The following is a 21691-nucleotide window of genomic DNA, read 5'->3' as shown; positions in this document are numbered from 1 at the left end:
TCAGGCTCTCCTTTTGTTGCTTTATTATTATTATTTATTTATTTTAATAGGACAGAGAGAAACTGAGAGGGCATGGAGAGTTAGAGAGTGTGAGAGAAAGAGAGAGACCTTCAGCCCTACTTACCACTTGTAAAGCTTCCCCCTGCAGATTGGGACCCATGGGCTTGAACGCAAGACCTTGTGCACTGTAATGTACGCTGTTCAACCAGGTGCACCACTGCCTGGTCCCGCTCTTTAGTTAAAAAAAAAAAAAAATTAAAGGGAGTTATTTTATGGTGATGGGTGGCAGAGAGCCCACCCTGGTGCTCACGGCATCTTCAGCGCAGATGATGACCCCTCCCCAGCGAGCCGCGGTGCTTGCTCCTCAAGACTGCAGTTCGCACCCCAGCGGTGGCAGACCTGTTGCTCAGGTGTAAACTCAAGAGACAAAGAGTTTAGGGAGGCGAAAGCTGCACGGAGGGAGAAGGCGCCCGGCGGACTGGGGTTGGTCTGTGGACCCAGCGTCTGACCGCTTTCGGTTTCTGTCGGGCACAGCTCGCAGGAGGCGCCCCCTCCCCCGCCGGCCCCGCCTCTCCTTCCTCTGGGTTTGGCTGGGCGCTCGCCCCGGGCTGGAGGGCAGAGGAGCTGGAGCGCCCGGCACGACGCGATGGTGAGGGGTCCCAGGCGGGCTGGGCTGAGGGAAGACCGGGCGGGCGCGGGTGCGAGCGGGGTAGGCTGCTGAAGCCCTCGCGGGTGCCCAGGCAAGATGACCGCGCTGGGGACCAGGACAGCCAGACACCACCACCACCACACCACTCCCCGGGAGGAAAAGTGTGAGCTGCCCTACTGGGCTGAGCAGGACCCCGGGTTTTCTGGTCCCTGGAGCTGAGTTGTTAGAGCAGCAGCCTTTGAGTCTTGCTCCTAGCGGTGGCCTCTCACCAGCTCTGTCACCCCCTCCACTCTCACCCCAGTCACCTCCCCGAATCTCCTTTTCTGCATCTGTAAAAGCGGGGTCAGCAGTATCAGCAGGGCCTTGCTGGTTTAATGGAGATTGAAGGGCTCTCAGAAGCCGCCCCGGTAAGTGCCAGGTCTAATGAGAGTCATCTAATGGGATGACCTCTTCAGCCCTTCCCGGAGCGGTGGAGGAACCAAGCCTGACCTGGGGAGTGAGAAACCTGAGCACATGGGACAGCCAAGGGGGAGGCAGTGCCAGCTGCTAGCAGGGTGTTGGAGGACAAACTCCTCCGCCGGTAGAAAGAGGAAGGAAGATGTTTACTGTGAAAGTTCCACTGAAGATCTCAAAGTGTGGCACAGGTTCCACTCCCCCTAACCGCTCCTAGAGACAGATTCCTGAGTTGCGTCTCGGACTCGAACCCTTGGTCCCACTTGCCCTCTCCAAAGAAAAGGTGTCAGGAGCAGTTGGTGCCAGTTACTTACCCGCTCCCCACCTCCTCTTACCCCCTACTCTGAACTTCTGGGAAGATGGACCCAGGAGGGAAGCAGAGGTGTGATGGATGTGTCCTGGCTAGGGGTCAGGATGCCTGGATGGCCTCCTCTCTAGGGAACTGGGGGCAGGAAGAGGAAGTGGGGCAGGAAGGTAGCAGTTGAGAGCTAGGGCCACTGCCAGGAAATAGAGGGAGGCTGGGATGGGGGCATGGACTCTAAGATGGAACAGAGCCTGGAGCCCACGTCCCATCCTGCAGGGCTTGAGATTGGTAGCGCTGGGTGGGCTTCTGGCTGGCTGTGAGCAATTAGGAAGAAGAGGAAATTCCTTATATGAAGACAGAGACTAGGATATTTTATTTGGTATTACTGGAAAATTCTGGGGCTCTTGAGGGTTCTTTTGAGCCAAATGGTGGATCACAGCTTGGAGAGTGTGCCTGCCAATAGCCCTCCCTACCCATTTCCTCTGATAGCTCCCTTCCCGTTTCCTCTTTCACTCCTGCCCCTTCTCTGCCCCCTTTCTTTTTGCTATCCACCTTCCCTATCCGAAACTTTCTTCTATTTGTTTGCTTTTTAATATTTTATCTTGTCCCTTTATTTTCTTTTTTAATATATATCTGCTCAATACTTACCTGGCAGGGGAGATACCATAATCACGAAGGTAGTTTTCCCAGGGAGAGACTTGCACTATGGATGTGCTGACCCCTGCGATTTCGCCAAATGCGGGAAACCTGACTGCATAATTTGTGGTGGTGGTGAACCGTGTCGGTGCTCTCCCCTGAAAGAACAAAAATAAATAAATAAAGACTATTAACTTAAGATAGGAGGGGAGCTTGAGAGAGAGAACATACCAGAGCATCACTCTGGAGCATGGAATACTGGGGATCGAACTTGGAGTCTCGTGCTTCCCAGATTAGTACTCTACTCACTGTGCTCCTTTCGTTCTCTTTTCCCTTCTCCTCTTCTCTGATTCATTCAACCAACAAGTATTTATCTATCATGTTCTTTGTGTCCTCAGTGCTATGTATAGGGGTAGACTAGGAACAAAGCAGTAACTGGGAAAGGTGAGTAGTGACTTGAATTTATTTGCCTTGTAGCTTGTCCTCTCATGCACTGTCCAAAGAGATTGTTAGGACTCATGGACCTCTCTCATACACTTATACACAAGTTCAGTTGGAAACAAGGGTCAGATGATCTGGTAAGGTCTGGGTGATTGTGTACTGGTAGGGCCCCAGAGTTTCATGCCTGAGGGCTCAGAAGGCCTAAATTTAATCCCTAGCACTAGCCAGAGCTGATAGGGTCTCTGTCTCCCTACCCCCCCATGAAAGTAAATGCAGAATTAAAAATATTATTTATGTATTTTTATTAATGAGAGAGATAACCTGAGTATCTAATACATAGCATGCTGGGGATCAAACTCGGACCACCTCCCAGGTGGCCCATCTACTGGACCACCTCCCAGGCCACTATAAATCATTTTATTTATTTATTTATTTATTTATTTATTTATGGGTCAGGTGTTATTAGCACACCTGGCTAAGCACTCACATTATTTATTTATTTGCTATTATTATTACCTTTGCCACCAGTGTTATTACTGGGTCTAGGTGCCTACACAACTCCACTGCTCCCAGAGGACATTTTTTTTCTTTGATAGAGAGGGAAAGAGAAAAGGAGAGACACCTGCAGCATAGCTCCACCACTCACAAAGCTTCCTCCCTGCAGATGGAGTCTGAGGACTCTAACCTGGGTTCTTAAGCATAGTAATGTGTACACTCTACAAAATGTGGTACCCCCTAGCACCCACAAGACGTGCTTTTAAAGGACCTGGTGAGTGTTTAGTCAGCCAGTTAAAGATTTTGAATTACCTTTACCAGCATCCAGTTTAACACAGGTGTTAAGAATATGATTGTAGGGAGTCAGGCGGCAGCGCAGTGGGTTAAGCGCACGTGGCACAAAGCGCAAGGACCAGCGTAAGGAACCTGGTTTGAGCCCCTGGCTCCCCACCTGCAAGGGAGTTGCTTCACAGGTGATGAAGCAGGTCTGCTGGTGTCTATCTTTCTCTCCCACTCTCTGTTTTCCCCTCCTCTCTCCATTTCTCTCTGTCCTATCTAACAACGATGACTTCAATAATAATTACAACAATAAAAAACAAGGGCAATAAAAGGGAAAATAAATATTTTTTAAAAATTTAAATAAAGAATATGACTATTCGGGGGGCAAGGTGGTGGCAGGCGGTGGTGCACCTGGTTAAAGGCACACATTACAGGCTCAAGCCCCTGGTCCCCACCTGAAGGGGGAAAGCTTCATGAGTGGTGAAGTAGGGCTGCAGGTGCCTCTCTATCTCTTTCACTCTCTACCTCCTCCCCTTCAATTTATTGTATAAGTACCGCGTGCTAACCGATTGCGCCACTGGAGCTCCCTTGCCTTCAATTTATTTCTGTCTCAATCCAATAATAAAAATTTTAAAAAAGTTCAAAGTAACCTTGAGGGAAAAAAAAAGAGAGAGAATATGATGGGGGGAAGATGGGGTGTCGATGTGTCTGGTTGCGTGCATGCATTACCATGTGCAAGGACTCAGGTTTGACCCCCCAGCGCTCATCTGTAGGGAGAAAGTTACACAAGTGATAAAGTATGTACTGCAGGCCTCTATCTTTCTTTTTAAAATATTTTGTTTATTCATGAGAAAGACAGGAGGAGAGAGAAAGAACCAGACATCATTCTGTACATGTGCTGCTGGGGATTGAACTTGGGACCTCATGCTTGAGAATCCAATACTTTACCTACTGTGCCACCTCCTGCAGGTGCCTCTATGTCTCTCTCCCCTTTCAATTTATCTCTGTCCCTTCAAATAAAGAAGAAAAAAAAAAAGGCAGTAGCTCAGTGGATTAAGCCCATGTGGTGCAAAGTGTAAGGATCCTGACCGGCTTAAGGATCTCGGTTCCAGCTCCCACCTCCTCACCTGCAGGGGAGTCCCTTCACAGTTGGTGAAGCAGGTCTGCAGGTGTCTATCTCTCTCTCCCCCTCTCTGGCTTCCCCTCCTCTCTCCATTTCTCTCTGTCCTATCCAACAACGATGACATCAGTATACAGCAACATTAATAACTACAACAATAAAGCAGCAAGGGCAACAAAAGGGAACATACATAAATAATTTTTTTAAATTATCATCTAAAAAATGAAGGGAGTCGGGCGGTAGTGCAGCGGTTTAAGCACACATGGTGCAAAGCACAAGGACCGGCATAAGGATCCCGGTCCCAGCCCCAGCTCCCCACCTGCAGGGTAGTCACTTCACAGGCGGTGAAACAGGTCTGCAGGTGTCTCTCTTTCTCTCCCCCTCTTTGTCTTCCCCTCCTCTCTCCATTTCTCTCTGTCCTATCCAACAATGACAACAACAATAATAACTACAACCATAAAACAACAAGGGCAACAAAAGGGAATAAATACATAAATAAATATAAAAAAAAAGAAGACGAAGAAGAAAAATGGCTGCCAAGAGTGGTGGATTCATCATGCAGGCACCAATTCCTAGTGATAACTCTGGTGGCAATAATAATAATAAAAAAAAGAAAGAAAGAAAAAAGAAAAAAAGGGAGGGGGTGGGTGGTAGCCCAGAGGGTTAAGTGCACATGGCGTGAAGCACAAGGACCAGTGTAAGGATGGATCTTGGTTCAAGCCCCCAGCTCCCCACCTGCGGGGGGTGGGGTGGTGGTGGTTGTTTCACAAGCAGTGAAGCAGGTCTGCAGGTGTCTATCTTTCTCTCCCCCTCTGTCTTCCCCTCCTTTCTCGATTTCTCTCTGTCCTATCCAACAACAACGACAGCATTAATAACAATAACAACAACAACAACAATAAACGCCAAACAACAAGGGCAACAAAAGGAAAAAAATAATCTCCAGGAGCAGTGGATTCGTAGTGCAGGCACCGAGCCCCAGCAATAACCCTGCAGGCAAAAAAAAAATATATATATAATTTTGGGGCTAGGGATAGCACACTCAGTAGAACACACATATGACCATACAAGGACCCTGTTTTGTTTTGTTTTTTTCTTTCCTAGCCAGGCTTATCACTGAGACTCAATGCTTACATGATGAATCCACCTCTCCTAGTTGCCATTTTCTGTCTTGTTATGAGAAAACTTAAGAGGGAAGGCAGTGGGGAGGAAGACGCCTGTAGCACTGCTCTACTACTTATGAAACTTCCCCTCTGGGGACTAGGGGGTGGAACCCTCAGTCCTGGTGCATGGTAACATCTATACTCTACACGTGTGCCACTGTCTGGCCCCAGCTGTTATTTTTTCGAAGTGTAAAGACTTCTCAACAGCCTGCAGTGCCTCATGGAACAAATTACCGAATCCCTAGGAAGACTTTAGCATTAAGTTAGGAATAGTAAAGTGCACAAATTTGCCATAAGAGCTTGCTTGACTGTGTATTTTGTAAAACATCTAGAAAGATGGCCAGGGAGGTGGAACAGTGGATGAAACATTGGAGACTGAAACATGAGGTTCTGAATTCAATCCCTGGCATAGTAGGTGATAGAAAGATCCGTCTTCCCCACTTTTTTTTTTTTTTTGCCACCAGGGTTATCACTGGGGCCCTGTGCCAGCACTATGGATCCACTGCTCTGGATGCCTTAGCTACCATTACAATAGATGTTATTCTATTGTCACTATTTTATAGTTGAGGGTCAGAAAGTTCATATTCAGGAATCAGACAGTATTGCAGCGGGTTAAACACACCTGGCGTGAAGCGCAAGGACCGGTGAAAGGATCCCGGTTCGAGGCCTGGGCTCCCCACCTGAAGGGAGTCGCTTCACAGGCGATGAAGCAGGTCTGCAGGTGTCTGTCTTTCTCTCCCTTTCTCTGTCTTCACCTCCTCTCTCCATTTTCTCTCTGTCCTATCCAACAACGACATCAATAACAACAATAATAACTACAGCAACAATAATTTTTTAAAAGGGGGGCAACAAAAGGAAAAATAAATAAAAATAAAATAAAATAAAAAAAGAAAGTTCATATCCTCAGTCTTCAGTTACTGGAGTGGCAGAGGCGGAATTTGAAGGACCCAGGACTGCACCTCAGGGCTATACTCAGTGTCTGAACAGCTCAGTACTAACTCTGATAGGAGCTGATATACTGGTCACTGGCTAGGTCCATCAGAACATGACAGTGGGGGGTCGGGCGGTGGCTCAGTGGGTTAAGCTCATGTGGCGCAAAGCGCAGGGACCGGCGTAAGGATCCCGGTTCGAGCCCCCGGCTCCCCACCTGCAGGGGAGTCGCTTCACAGGCGGTGAAGCAGTTCTGCAGGTGTCTATCTTTCTCTCCCCTTCTCTGTCTTCCCCTCCTCTCTCCATTTCTCTCTGTCCTATCCAACAACGAATTGCGTCAACAAGGGCAATAATAATAACCACAACGAAGCTACAACAAGGGCAACAAAAGGGGGAAAAAAATGGCCTCCAGGAGCGGTGGATTCATGGTGCAGGCACCGAGCCCAGCAATAACCCTGGAGGAGGAAAAAAAAAAAAAAAAAAAAGAACATGACAGTGCTGAAAACCATAGCAAGGTTTCTGTTGTTTTGCCTTTTTCTTTCTTTCAAATATTTTTTAAAAAATGTTTTCTGGGGTGTCGGGCGGTAGCACAGCAGGTTAAGCGCATGTGACGCTAAGCGCAAGGACCAGCATAAGGATCCTGGCTGGAGCCCCCGGCTCCCCACCTGCAGGGGAGTCGCTTCATGAGCGATGAAGCAGGTCTGCAGGTGTCTGTATTTCACTTCCCCTCTCTGTCTTCTCCTTCTCTCTCCATTTCTCTGTGTCCTAACAACGATGACATCAATAACAACAACAATAAGAAAAGAAAAACAAGGGCAACAAAAGGGAAAATAAATATTAAAAAATTAAAAAAAAAATTAATTTAGTTTAATGAGAGAGAGACCAGAGCACTGCTCAGCTCTGGCTTATGGTGGTGCTGGGGATTGAACCTAAGACCTCAGGCATGAAAATCATTTTTTTCTTTTCTTTTTTATTATTGTAATTATTGTTTTTATTGATGTCATCATTGTTGGATAGGACAGAGAGAAATGGAGAGAGGAGGGGAAAACAGAGGGGGAGAGAAAGATAGACACCTACAGACCTGCTTCACGGCCTGTGAAGGGACGCCCCTGCAGGTGGGGAGCCGGGGGCTGGAACCGGGATTCTTACGCTGGTCCTTGTACTTTGCGCCACCTGCGCTTAACCCACTGCACTACCGCCCGACTCCCATGAAAGTCTTATTATGCTGTCTCCCCAGTCTTCTTTCAAATTTATTTATTTATTATTTATTTATTATTGGATAGAGACAGCGAGAAATTGAGAGGAGAGGGGAAGAGAGAGACAGAAAGATGGAGAGACAGAGACCCACAACCCTGCTTCACCACTCCTGAAGTTTTACTCCTGCAAGCGGGGACCGGGGGCTTGAACCTACACCCTTTTGCACTATAATGTGTGCTCTTAACCAAGTGCGCCACCTGTTCTCCCCATTTTTCTTTATTGCTGCCAATGCATTTATTGCTGGGGCTCAGTGCTCCCGGCGACAGTAATTTTCCTTTTTGTTTTTCTTTCTATTTTATTTGATTAGACAGAGAGAAATTGAAAGAGGAAGGAGAGAGAGAGAGGGAGATAGAAAGACTGACACCTGCAGACCTGCTTCACCTCTTGTGAAACTTACCCTCTGCAGGTGGGGAATGGGGGCTTGAACCTGGGTCCTGGCACATGGTAGCATACACCAGGTGTACCACTGCCTGGCCCCTCTCCTTTTCTTTTCTCTTTTCTCCTCTCTTCTTCTCCTTTTCTTTTTCTTTTTTCTTTCTTTCTTCTATTTTTAACTACTAAGACTAGCTAATAGCCATTTCTTTCCTTTCTTTTAAATATAGAATGAGAGCCAGAGATAGGTAGAACAGGAGAGAGACAGAGAGGGGAGAGAGACACCACAGCACTGCCCCCCACTGCTTATGAAGTTTATTATTTTTTTTTAATTTAATTAGTGACTTATGGTAATTTACAAGACAGTAAGTTCTGTGCCGCCCCCTTCCCAGTAATAATCACTGAAGTCATCTCAAGATTCTAGAGATGAGTTGACCACTATTTTTTTTTTTCCTTTCTTTTTCTTTTTTAATCAGAGCACTACTCAGCTCTGGCTCATGGTGGTGCAAGGGATTGAACCTGGGACTTCAGAGCCTCAGGAATGAGAATCTCTTTGAAGAACCATTATGCTATCTATCCCTGCCCCACTAATTTTTTTTCTAACTTCATAAGACAGTAAGAAGTTGAGACTGGGGAGTCAGGCAGTAGCGCCCGGGTTAAGCATAGGTGGCACAAAGCGCCAACGACTGGTGCAAGGATCCTGGTTCAAGCCCCCAGCTTCCCACCAGCAGGGCAGTAACTTCACAAGGTCTGCAGGTGTCTGTCTTTCTCTCCCCTTCTCTGTCTTTTCCTCCTCTCTCCATTTCTCTCTGTCCTATCCAACAACAACGACATCAATAACAACAACAATAATAACTACAACAATAAAACAACAAGGGCAACAAAAGGGAATAAATAAATATTTTTAAAATCTTTTTTAAAAAGTTGAGAGGGGAGGGAAAGATAGAGAAAGAGAGATACTTGCTTCACCACTCATAAAGCTTCCCTCCTGCAGGTGGGGGTCCTAGGATTTGAACCTGGGTCCTTGAGCATGGTAAGGTGTGTACTCAATTGTGTGTGCCATCGTCCAGCTCCAGGTTGACTAGTTGTTTTTTTCTTCAAGTTTGTATATTTCACTTCTCTATATTCACATGTAAGTGAAGCCATACGGCAGTTGTCCTTTATTTCCTTACTTTGCTAAGCATATAACTTTTATTTTTATTAGCTAATAATGGTTTACAAGATTATAAGACTACAGGGGTATAGTTCCACACTGCATCCACTACCAAAGTTCTGTGCCACCCCCATCCATGTATATTTTAATTTGAGAGAAGTCAGGGAAAGGGAAAGAGAGACACCACAGCACTTATGGGACATGGTGCTGCAAATGGGAAAATTTGTGGGAGCTTTGTTTCAGGGTATCTGGCCAGAAAACCCCCAAGGAGAGATCCGTGTTTCAAAGGAGGGATCTTCTGTGCAGAAGGTGCTGGTGTGTTAAGAACACTTCCTGCGTAACTATCACCCCCTGTCTGCCAAGGGCTGTGCTCCTCTTGCCAGAAGCCCTGGAGTCCTAAGGGTCCCTGGCCAGGCTCAGAAGTGCTTCTCTCTCCTCCCTGCCTGCTCTCACCCCGCCTTGTGGGCCTCCTCACACCCTTGCTGATGTCACTCCTCTCAGCTGCGGGCTGGCCCCTCTGCCCTGCCTGTTCTCATTCCCATCCATGCCTGATTATCATCAACAGATGAGAGATCCTGAAGCCATTTTCCTCTTCCTCCTTCCTCCTTTTTTTTTTTTACAACATTTAAAAAATTTTTATTTTATTTTTGAGAGAGATGCAGATAGAGACACAGAGAGACACTGCTCAGCTTTGGCTTATGGTGGTGTGTGTGTGTGTGTGTGTGTGTGTGTGTGTGTGTGTGTGGTTGAACCTGGGACTTTGGAGCCTCATGCATGAGAGTCTCTTTAATATTAATAACCATGATGCTATTTCTCCCTCCTCTTCCTCCTTCTTCTCCTCCTCTCCCTTTTCTTCTTACTTTTAGACTTATTCACTCTGGCACTATGCCACCTCCTGGATCAAAAATATAAATCAATTTTTAGGTGCTGGGTACTGGCACATCTGGTTGAGCACACATGTTATAATGCACAAGGACCCAGGTTCGAGCCCCTTGTCCCCACCTGTAGAGGGAAAGCTTTGTGAGTGGTGAAGCAGGCCTGCAGGTGTCTCTCTGTCTCTCTCCCTATTTATCTACCCCTTCTTTCTTGATTTCTCGCTATCTGTATCCAGTAAATAAAAAAGATTAAAAAATTAAAAATATAAATCAATTTTATTTATTTATTAACAAGACAGAGGGAGAGAGGATTAGAGCATTGCTTTGGCATATGCAACGCCAGACATCAAACTTGAGATGTCTTGTAAGACATCTTGCAAGACAGACACTGTACCCACTGCACCTCTCAATAAGGGGCTTCACCTGAATTACCTTTCCTGTGTTACCCTTTGCTCAATAGCAGTAGCTTATGTCAGAGCTCTTCCTCCAAGTGAACTCCCTTTTCTTGACTTTTATTGCTTTCTTTAGCCTCACCCTGCCTGTACCTCCACCCTTCCTCTCTGTCTGGTTCACCACTGTCCCAAGTGTGCCCCAGTCTTCCTGTGCTGGAAATGTCTCAGTTGCACCTTTCTGCTCCTTCTCCTCCTCCCCTGCCTCCCTCTCCTCCCTCTTCCCGCCCCTCCTCCTCCCCATTTTGTCCCCCCATGCCTGCCCTACTTCCCCTTCTCCTCTTTTTTTGTACTTTGTTTGCAGCACTAGGACGTCATACATGTGTAATTCCACTGCTCCTGGGCTGACTTTGTCATTTTTGAAAAAATTTCAGATAGTAGAGACAGAGATAGAGAGAGGGAGATATGGTCCAGTAGGTAGCACAGTGGATAAAGCATTGGACTCTCAAGCATGAGGGCCTGAGTTCAACCCCCAGCAGCACATGTACCAGAATGATGTCTGGTTCTTTCTCTCCCTCTTTTTTTTTTTTTTTGCCTCCAGGCATATTGCTGGGGCTCAGTGCCTGCACTAGGAATCCACTGCTCCTGTGGCCATTTTTTTCAATTTTTTTTTAGACAGAGAGAAATGAGAGGGGAGGGGAAGGTAGAGAGGGAGAGAGACAGAGAGATACCTGCAGACCTGCTTCACCACTTGTGAAGCGACCCCTCTGCAGATGGGGAACTGGAGGCTTGAACCTCGATCCTTGTGTGGGTCCTTGCGCTTTGTACTATGTGCGCTTAACCTGGTGTATCACTGTCTGGACCCCTTCCTTCTATATTTATCGTAAATAAATAAATAAATAAATAAATAAAATCTTAAAGAGAGGGAGGGCATTGCTCTACCACCTATGGAGCTTCCCCCAGTGCCATAGTGCTGCCATGTGGTGCTGGGGCTAAAAACCAGCATGGTAAGGCACACACTCCACTAGGTGAATTATCTACCAGCCCCTGCATCCCATCCTGCTAGAACACAGCCTACCTGGCCAGCTTTCATGAATCACCCTCTCTGTGGGTAGCTCTAACACTCACTATTTGTATTTCACAGTGTATCTCTGTTCTCTAACTGTATCATATATGTCTATTCTCCCTAGCAGATAGAGATCTCCTTAAAAACAGACCTGATTCATGCGGGAACTATTTCCCATGGCTCTGCTGTGTGGCTGAGTTCACTGTGGCAGAAGGCAGCATGACCTTTGCCCTATTGCCCTTAGCTCCCTCCACAGCCTGCCATCCTTTATTTCTCCCCATGCCAATGGACATCGTGCACAGAGTACATTAAAAAAAATTAGGGGCCGGGTGGTGGTGCACCTGGTTGAGCACACATGTTACAGTGTGCAAGGATCCAGGTTCAAGCCCCCGGTCCCTACCTGCAGGGGAGAAGCTTTGCAAGTGGTGAAGCAGAGCTGCAGGTGTCTCTCTTTCCCTCTCCCTCTCTATCTTCCCCTTCCCTCTTGATTTCTGGCTGTCTCTATCCAATAAATAATAAATATAATTAAAAACATTTTTATTTATTTATTTTAATGAGCTAAATATAGAAAGAGAGAAAAGACCAATCAGAGCACTGCCAGCTCTGGTTTTATGGTGATGCTGGGGAATGAACTTGGGACCTCAGAGCCTCAGATATAAAAGTCTTTTATGGAACCATTATGTTGTCTCCCCAGCCCTATATCACCCTTTTTCCTCTGGCTGACAGGGACTGAGGAGGGCCTGAGATGAGCTTAAGGTTCAGCCTGAGCATCTGAGCTCCCTGGAGCGACTGTGTTCATTTAGGCCTGAGTCCATCTTGGCTCCCAACAGGCCTGGCTTCGCAGTGGGGGAAAGGAACCCGCAGATTGCAGCAGGAGGGACAGCCAGCTCTCTCTTAGAGAATGTGACCCCATGTCACCCCGTGTTGGAGAATGAGATAATAACAGCTGTTAGGTTCTGAGTGGAAGAGAAAAAATAAGCAAACAGTGTACCACCAATCCCTAGTAATGACTGGTGCTTTTTTTTTCTTTTTGGCTTCTTGTCTTGCCCCATTTTTATCTTGTCTTGAATACCTTAGACTGTCTGAGCATGAGAGGTTCCAGATAACAGACTTGTTGAATGCCACAGTAGTACTTGTAATCATGGTGATGCTGGTTGATTTGAGAGAGAAGGTAGAGAAGGGTGTGGTTTCCTGGTCATTACTGTCCACTTACTGCTCCCCTGGTCTGAGTGCACCCCTTCCTTTGTGCTTTGCTTGCCCCCTTTCACAGCAGGCTGCTTTCATAACTCATGGGTAAATACTGACCTATTTGAGTTTCACATGCTTGCTCCTCAAAACTTGTGCTGGGTTAGATAAACATGTAGGGATAACATCTCATGAGAATAAAATTTGTTTTTGGATAGAAACTGTTATCAGTTGACCCACTCATAGAGACTTTGCAATAGTCAGCACAATCCTAGCTTCTGAGACTCCAGGAATGGTAACAAAGGCAGAGCATGGGCCCCTGCTCATGGGCCCCCCCCACACTGCCTTAATAATGTGAGATCCACTTGTGGAGTTAAGACTCATACACTGGGAATGCTTGGAGGTTGTAGGCAAAGTAGCTGTATGGATCCTGAAGGAGATTCTTTCCTGAGTAGGAGGTAGCCCTCTGTGACCGAAAGAACCCTTCCCTTTTTCTGGCTTTAAGTAGAATTCAGTCAAGTGCCAAAATGTCTCCTTCAAACAATGGGCAACATGGACTGGCAGGAAAGGCCTTTTGGCTGGTGCTTTGAGGGGAGGGAAGAGAACAGAAATGGGCTATGGGGGACTAGGCTAGGAGAGGTATCTCTGTGTTTTGCTAATCAGTTGGATTCCTCCCTGGACCTGCTTCTGCACCTCTGGCTCTTACCAGGGCCTTTTGCTCTGTGTTTCTCTCAGCTGCTTGCATCCAAAGCTCAATTCCTTTCATACCTGTGACCCATGTTTTCTCCCTCTTCTGTGTTCTCTCATCCTCCCCCAACTTGGACCCTGAACCTCTCTTCCTGGTCCTCAGAAATGAAGTGGGTTCTTTTGTTAAATGGGGCCACAGCCCGTGCTGGGAAATTCCAGAATTGGTCTTATATTTGTGAGGTGGACTCTGGTGAAGTTTCTGGCTGACTGGAAGGTACGGGGGGGGGGGGGGGAGGGATGTACTAAGACTGAGAGACAGGGAATCAACTTTAAGCATAACTAGTCAGAGGCCAGATCTGAGGGCACCAGGGAAGGAGATCTGATTGGGGGGGGGGGATGCATCAGGAAGTTAGGCAGAAACTCCTGATGTTTGCTCATTCAAAATTACCCCTCTAGCTCTGTGGCACACATCTCCTTCCTGTCTGGATTCTAGCCAAGTAGCTTGCTTCACTGTCTTTTACTGCTGTTTTAGGCCAGTGGAAAGCTACCTGATAGTTGTTCATTGGATAGCACTATATAGCAGTTAACAAAGTATCCTCCTTGTGGAAGGATGATTTCTGAGGCAAGTTCCACACTGGGACACCCAGGAAGAAGAGATGCAGTTATCCAGGGCTCACCTAGGACCTGCCTTGATAGGCCAGTGAAGGAACCGAGGCCAAGAATGAGTTACAGTCACCTGGGAGACTGTTCCTTCTCCACTCTGCACATATTATGGTCTCATATGAAAGAGGCTGGCAAACTCACATTACACACACACGCACACACACACACACACACACACAGTGGGGGCAGGGATGCCCCTAGGCCTCAGAACAAGATGAGTCCAGGTAGCGGGGGGTCTCATGAACTCTGACCTTGAGCTTTGTGTCCAGGCAGGGAAAGATTTGGAGCGCTGCCAGCGGCAGGCTGATGAGGTGACGGAAATCATGCTCAACAACTTTGACAAGGTCCTGGAACGAGATGGGAAGCTTTCAGAACTGGAGCAGCGTTCAGACCAACTTCTGGACATGGTGTGAGGCCTGGGAATGCAGGTGGGGGTTGGTGGTAGTGGTAGTGGTGGTTGGACAGCCTCTCAGGAAGCTGGCAGCCTGCATTCAGGGGTTCTAGGCTCTTGAGGGGACTCAAGTCTTACCTGAGTAGCAGATTAGGGTGTCTTAATTTCTTGAGTTGGCCATCACCTAGATATGCATGGATGGGTTTCATGAAGTTGGAAGGCCTTCAGCAAGATATGCATGGACCTCTTTAAAGTTTGAAGAGTGGCATTATTAAGTAGAGGTGGCCACAAAGTTTACACTAGTGTCTGAGATGTGAAGTCAGGCTGGGAGGGTCCCTGAGTAGAATACATGGAGTAAAGGAACAGGCAGGATAGAGGCATTGGGAGGAAACTAGGCCTTGCTGGGATGGCATTGGGTGGAATTGACTCCAAGGTTCTGAAGGTACCACTAACTCCCACCCTTTGTCTGGGCACACCTACAGAGCTCGGCCTTCAGCAAGACAACCAAGACCCTGGCCCAGAAGAAGAGTAGGGAGAACATTCGATGCCGGATCTACCTGGGGCTGGTGGTGGGCGGAGGCCTGCTCATCATCTTGATTGTGCTGCTGGTTGCCTTTCTTCCACAGAGCAGTGAGGGGAATAGTGCCCCACGGGCCCAGGACACAGTTGCTGCCTCTGAGCATGGAGGCTGAAACAGTGGGGCCTGGAGGAGAAGCCAGAAGGCCACATTGGCTAGTTCTGGTCTCCAGAGAACCCTAGTATTTGCTCCCACCTACCATACTTCAGTAAGAGCTGAACGGCAGCCCTGATATGTGCACCATAGCATCTCTCATCATGCCAAAGACTGACCCCTCCCTGAGGGCTGCTTGCTGCACTGATCATGCTAGACCAGTCCTACCTGGAACTCTGTAAAAGGTGCTGTTTGGTTAAAAGCTCATGTGGTGTGTGTGCGTGTCTGTGTGTGTGTTTATGTGTGTCTGTGTACACGAGTGCTCTATAAATTGGCCCATCCTTTCTCTGCCTCCACCCTGGTGATGATTACAAAGCCTACCTTCAGAAGGACTCCATTCCTGGAAGTCAATATGACTTAGCTCAGATAGATTTAACCCTGCACAGAAAGTATAGGTGTAAAGACACATTAGCTTCTAAAATAGACTCTCTAGCCAGTACCCTCAGAGCTTGTTTCCCTGAAAATAGAATCTATGGGAGTCGGGCGGTAGCTCAGTGCATGTGGTGCAAAGCACAAGGACTGGTGTAAGGATCCCGGCTCGAGTCCCCGGCTCCCCACCTGCAGGGGATTGCTTCACAGGCGGTGAAGCAGGTCTGCAGGTGTCTGTTTTTCTCTCCCCCTCTCTGTCTTCCCCTCCTCTCTCCATATCTCTCTGTCCTATCCAACAATGACAACATCAATAACAACAGTGACAATAAAAACAACAAGGGCAACAAAAGGGAAAATAAATATAGTAAAAACATTTTTAAAAATAAAATCTATTATTTTTCTGATGTCTTTGGGGATGCTCTAAGGATCAAGGACACCAGATGGGATGACAGAGAGAAAACTATGTAAGGGGGTTAGGCAGTGGAACACCTGGCTATCATGTACAAGGACCCAGGTTTGAATCTCTACATCCCACTTGCAAGGGGAAAGCTCCACAAGTGTTGAAGCAAGTACTGCAGGTCTCTCTCTGTCTTCCCCTCCCACCTCATTTTCTCTCGGTTCTGTCAAATAAAAAAAAGAAAGAAATGGCCACTGGGAGTTGTGGATTTGTCATGTCGGCATCGAACCTCAGTGATAACCCTGGTGGCAATTATATATATACATACATATGGGGCAGGCGGTGGCACACACAGTTAAGCACCACATTACCATGTGCAAAAACCCCAGTTTGAGCCTTTGTTGTCCACCTGAAGGGGGACACTTCATGAGCAGTGAAACCAGTCTGTAGATATCTATTTTTCTTTCTCCCTCTTACTCCTCCCTCTCAATTTCCCTCTGTCCTGTAAAATACAATAAGATTAAATAAATAGTCTGGGAGGTGGTGCAGTGGATAAAGCACTGGACTTTCAAGCATGAGGTCCTGAGTTCGATCCCCGGCAGAACATGTACCAGAGTTATATCTGGTTCTCTCTCTCCTCCTATCTTTCTCATAAATAAATAAATAAATACAATCTTTAAAAAAAAAAGAATAAATAAATAATGTGGTCTGGGAGGTGGCGCAGTGGATAAAGCACTGGATTCTCAACAGTGAGGTCCTGAGTTCAATCCCCGGCAGCACATATACCAGAGTGATGGCTGGTTCTTTCTCTCCTCCTATCTCTCTCATGAATAAATAAATAAATTCTTTTTTTTAAAAAAAAAAAGAATAAATAAATAAATAAAAAGTAGTAAAATGCTTGGCAGGAGCAGTGGATTCATAGTGCCGACACCAAACCCCGGCGATAACTCTGGTGGCAATAAAATGAATAAATAAATTAATTAATTACTTTTTAAAAGGTGGGCCAGGTGGTGGTGCACCTGTTAGAGTGCACATGTTAACAATGTGCAAGACAATCACCCATACCACCATAAGCCAGAACTAAACAGTGCTCTGGTAAAAAAAAAAAAAAAAAAAAAAATGTGCAAGGACCCAGGTTCAAGCCCCCAGTTCTTACCTGCAGGGAAATCTTCACAAGCTGTGAAGCAGTGCTATAGATCTCTGTTTCCCCCACCTCCATTCCCCCCTTTCCTCTTGGTTTCACTGTCTCTATTCAATAAATTTTAAAAGTACATAAAATATTTTATTTTAATTAATTAATTTTTTTTTTTTTTTTTTTTTTTTACCAAAACACTGCTCAGTTCTGTCTTATGGTGATGCTGAAGATTGAACCTGGGACCTTTTTTTTTTTTTTTTTTTCATAAACATTAAGCTATCTCCCCAGCACTAAGACTAAAGATTTTTTACATTATGAGTCTCACACCGTCAGGTAAGAGTTTCTGGGGAGTCGGCAGGTTAAGCTCAGGTGGCACAAAATGCAAGAACTGGTGTAAGGGTCCCAGTTAGAGCCCCCAGCTCCCCACATGCAGGGGAGTTGCTTAACAGGTGGTGAAGCAGGTCTGCAGGTGTCTTTCTTTCCCCCTCTCTGTCTTCCCCTTCTCTCTCCATTTCTCTCTGTCCTACCCAACAACGACATTAATAACAACAACAATAATAACTACAACAACAATAAAAACAGCAAAAAAAAAAAAATGAAAAACAACAAGGGCAACAAAAAGGAAAAAAATATATATATAATAAAAATAGTTTCCCTTCTCTGAACACCTTCTTCTTTTTAAAATGTTTTTATTTATTTATTATTGGATAGAGACAGAGAGGAATTAAGAGGGGAGGGGGAGACAGACAGAAAGACAGACACCTGCATCACTGCTCCACCATTCGTGAAGCTTTCCCCCTACAGGTGGGACCAGGGACTTGAATCTGCAACTTTGTGCACTGCAATGTGTGTGCATAACCAGGTGCACTACCACCTGGCCCCTGAATACCTTTTTGCATACATATATATATATATATATATATATATATATATATATACACATATATACATATATATATATTTTTTACTAGAGCACTGATCAATTCTGATTTATGGTGGTGTAGGAGATTGAATCTGGCATTTTAGAGCCTCAGGCATGCGAGTCTCTTTGCATAACCATTATGCTGTCTGCCTCCCTGTTTGATTTTTTTTTAAATAATACTCCCAATTTCTCCTCCTCCTTAAATTTTTAGTGTTTTTTAATGTTTATTTATCAATAGAAACTATTTATTAACCAAGTATCTGTGCTTCATAGTTCATAATCAGTGACAAACTTCCATGATGTCAACTGAAAAATTCTTTACTTTCTGGAATCATTTTGTACTCTGAAAGATACTTACCTTCCTCATCTTTTCAATATCTTTCATGGAATCATAATTTCTGCAGAAATCTGCACATGCCTTCTTTCTTGGTTCAGCCACAGCAAAGTTATAGAAAGTTGTAATCCTCAGGAATACAGTGAAAGCTTCAACAGTATGAAAGTGTAGAGGCCAGAGGGCCACACATGTGAGGTTTTCCCAAAACAATGGAAGCCATGGTTGGTACCCTCCTTGATACCAATGTCCCTTCAGACTGCAGGAGAAATGGCCAGTGGCTGCCCAATTTATTCCTTGTTTTAAGTTTATTATAGATGAAAGACATGTCTTCACATGAGGCAGAAAGGACAGAGAAGGGTAGGGTGAGGAGGTGACATAATGGAGTTCATGCCTGAGGCTTCAAGACCCCAGTTCAATCTCTAGCAAATCATAAACCAGTGCTGAGTAGTGGTCTGGTAGAACCAACCAATCAACCAACCAACTAATCAACCAACCAACCAACCAACCAACCAGAGCACCACTCTGGTACATGTAGTTCTGGGGATTAAAACAAGAACCTAAGGCATCCTTTCCCAGTCTGCATTCCCATTTCTTATTTATTTACTTATTTATTTTTAATATTTTATTTACTTATTAATGAAGAAAGATAGGAGAGAGAGAAAGAACCAGACATCACTCTAGTACATGTGTTGCTGGGGATTGAACTTGGGACTTCAAACTTGAGAGTCCAACACTGCGTCATCTCCCAGACCACAAATCTTTTACTATTTTATTTATTTATATATTATGTATTTATTTATTTATTTTTGTACCTGAGCACTGCTGAGTTCTGGCTTATGGTGTTGTGGGGGATTGAACCTGCGACTTTGGAGCCTAAGGCATGAGAGACTCTTTTATAATCATTGTGCTATATACTTCCACCCCTCTTATTTATCTTTAATTGCCAACAGGGTTATCTTTGGGACTTGGTACCTGTACAAGGTATCCACTGCTTCCAGTGGCCATCCTTCCCCCCCTTTTATTCTTTCTATTTTATTTTTTAGAGAGAAACAGATAGAGAGAGAAAGGGGAGATAAAGGAGAGAGAAATATAGGCATGCGAAGCCCTACTTTACCACGTGAAAGACCCCCTTAAATCCTAAGCATTGTAATATGTTGTGCCACCACCCAGCCCTGCCCCCGGTCTTCTAAAAAAAGGATTTATAAATATTTATGAGACAGTGTGTGTGTGTGTGTGTGTGTATGTATAGGGTATACAAGAGCATCACTCACCTTTGACAAATATGGTACCATTGGGGATCAAACCTGGGGCCTTAAGTTTGTAAGTCCTGTGTTTATTGCTTATCTATGTTCCCAGTTCAGTCATAGAATTAAAAAAAATCATTTACTTTGTGGCCTAGGAGTTGGTTCAGTGAATAGGGCTTTGGACTCTCAAGCATGAAGTACTGAGTTTTATCCCTGGCATCACATGTGTCAGAGTGATGCTCTGGCTCTCTCTCACCGCCTTCAATAAATAAATAAATAAACCTTGGGGAGTCGGGCTGTAGAGCAGCGGGTTAAGCGCAGGTGGCGCAAAGCACAAGGACCGGCATAAGGATCCTGGTTTGAACCCCGGCTCCCCACCTGCAGGGGAGTCGCTTCACAGGCGGTGAAGCAGGTCTGCAGGTGTCTATCTTTCTCTCCTCCTCTCTGTCTTCCCCTCCTCTCTCCATTTCTCTCTGTCCTATCCAACAACGACAACAACAATAATAACTTCAACAATAAAACAACAAGGGCAACAAAAGGGAATAAATAAATAAAATAAATATTTTAAAAAATAAATAAATAAATAAACCTTAAAAGATAATTTACTTTCATTTTCATGTGAAAGACCCAGAACACTACTCAGCTCTGGCATATAGTGATGATAGGGATTACACTTGGGGAATCTGGGATTTCAGACATGAAAGTCTGTGCACTGCCATTGCAAAATTTCTGGATCCTCCTCAATTTCTTCCTTTTTAAAAAAGATATTTTATTATTTTCATTTTATTGGGCAGTCAGAAAAAACATTAAGAGGGAAGGAGGAGATAGAGAGGAAATACACACCTGCAGCATTACTTCCACCCCTTGTGAAGCTCTTCCCATGCAGGTGGGGACCAGAGGGCTTGAACCTGCATCCTTGTGTATGGTAATGTATGTACTTAACCAGGTGTACCACTGGTTGTTCTCTCTCTCTCTCTCTCTTTTAATACTTTATTTTATTTTATTTGAGAGAGAGAGAGAGAGAGGGGGGGGGGGAGAGGGAGAAAGAGAGAGAGAAAGATACTAGAACACTGCTCAATTCTGGTTTATGGTGGTGCTGGACATTTAACCTAGGACCTTGGAATCTCGGGCATGAAAGCTTTTTGCATATATGCTATATACCCCTGCCCTCTTTATTTTTTTTGTTATTGTCACCAGGGTTAGTACAACGAATTCACTGCTTCAGGTGGCTATCCCCCCTTTTCCTACTCTTTACTTAATAGGAGAGATATAAATTGAAGGGGAGGCATAAGGACTGGGGAGACAGCATAATGTTTATGCAAAAAAGTCTTCCATGACTGAGGCTCCAATGGCCCTAAGTTCAACCCCCAGTACCATCATAATTCACAGCTGAATAGTGCTCTGGTAAGGAGGAAGAAGAAGGAGGAGGGGGGGAGGGGAGGGGGGGGGGAGGAGGAGAAGAAAAAACACCTGCAGCTGTTTTATTGCTTGTAAAGCTCCCCCACTGCAGGTGGGGACTGGGGGCTTGGTGACCTGTGTGCTTTACCAGGTGTGCCACCATCCAGTCTCCCTCCTCACTTTCTTCATTCATGTTCTTCCTCGAACTTTACACCAGATTACAGGTGAGGTTGGTGGCAATGAAAACACAAAATGCTTCTATGATGCTATTATACAAAATGACAAAAGAATGGAGTTTGTTCTGTAGGAAAGAATTTAGGCATTTTGGGGTCAGACAGTAGTGCAGCAGATTAAGCACATGTGGCACAAAGCACAAGTACTGGCACAAGGATCCTGGTTCCTGGTTCGAGCCCACGGCTCCCCACCTGACCGGTGGGGTCTCAGGTCTGCAGGTGTCTATCTTTCTCTCCCCCTCTCTGTCTTCCTCTCCTTTCTCGATTTCTCTTTGCCCTATCCAACAACGACAGCAATAACAACAATGATAAACAACAAGGGCAACAGAAGGAAAAATGACCTCCAGGAGCAGTGGATTCGAGTGCAGGCACCGAGCCCCAGCAATAACCCTGGAGGCAAAAAAAAAAAAAAGAATTTAGGTAT

At 45.6% G+C, this 21691-nt stretch overlaps 1 protein-coding gene and 1 non-coding gene across 2 annotated transcripts; both read left to right on the top strand.

Annotated features, from left to right (window-relative positions):
* Positions 1-516: 516 nt before the first annotated feature.
* On the top strand, positions 517-16253 carry VAMP5 (vesicle associated membrane protein 5). Its single transcript, XM_016191208.2, has 3 exons — positions 517-649; positions 14384-14521; positions 14988-16253. Exons 1-3 carry the CDS (start codon positions 647-649, stop codon positions 15195-15197), a joined length of 351 nt encoding a protein of 116 aa, XP_016046694.1. The 5' UTR covers positions 517-646; the 3' UTR covers positions 15198-16253.
* LOC132537758 (U1 spliceosomal RNA) lies at positions 2047-2203 on the top strand. Its single transcript, XR_009549210.1, has one exon. It is a non-coding gene; the product is annotated as a U1 spliceosomal RNA (small nuclear RNA).
* Positions 16254-21691: the final 5438 nt, after the last annotated feature.

Source organism: Erinaceus europaeus, chromosome 3 (genome assembly GCF_950295315.1).
Source record: "Erinaceus europaeus chromosome 3, mEriEur2.1, whole genome shotgun sequence".
NCBI lineage: Eukaryota > Metazoa > Chordata > Mammalia > Eulipotyphla > Erinaceidae > Erinaceus > Erinaceus europaeus.
This window is presented reverse-complemented; position numbering and strand designations above follow the sequence as displayed.

What these genes read in the sequence shown, in the direction of transcription:
- VAMP5 (XM_016191208.2), top strand. An exon ending in CAGACCAACTTCTGGACATG is followed by an intron (nt 14,522 to 14,987) that starts GTGTGAGGCCTG and finishes GCACACCTACAG; the next exon opens with AGCTCGGCCTTCAGCAAGAC.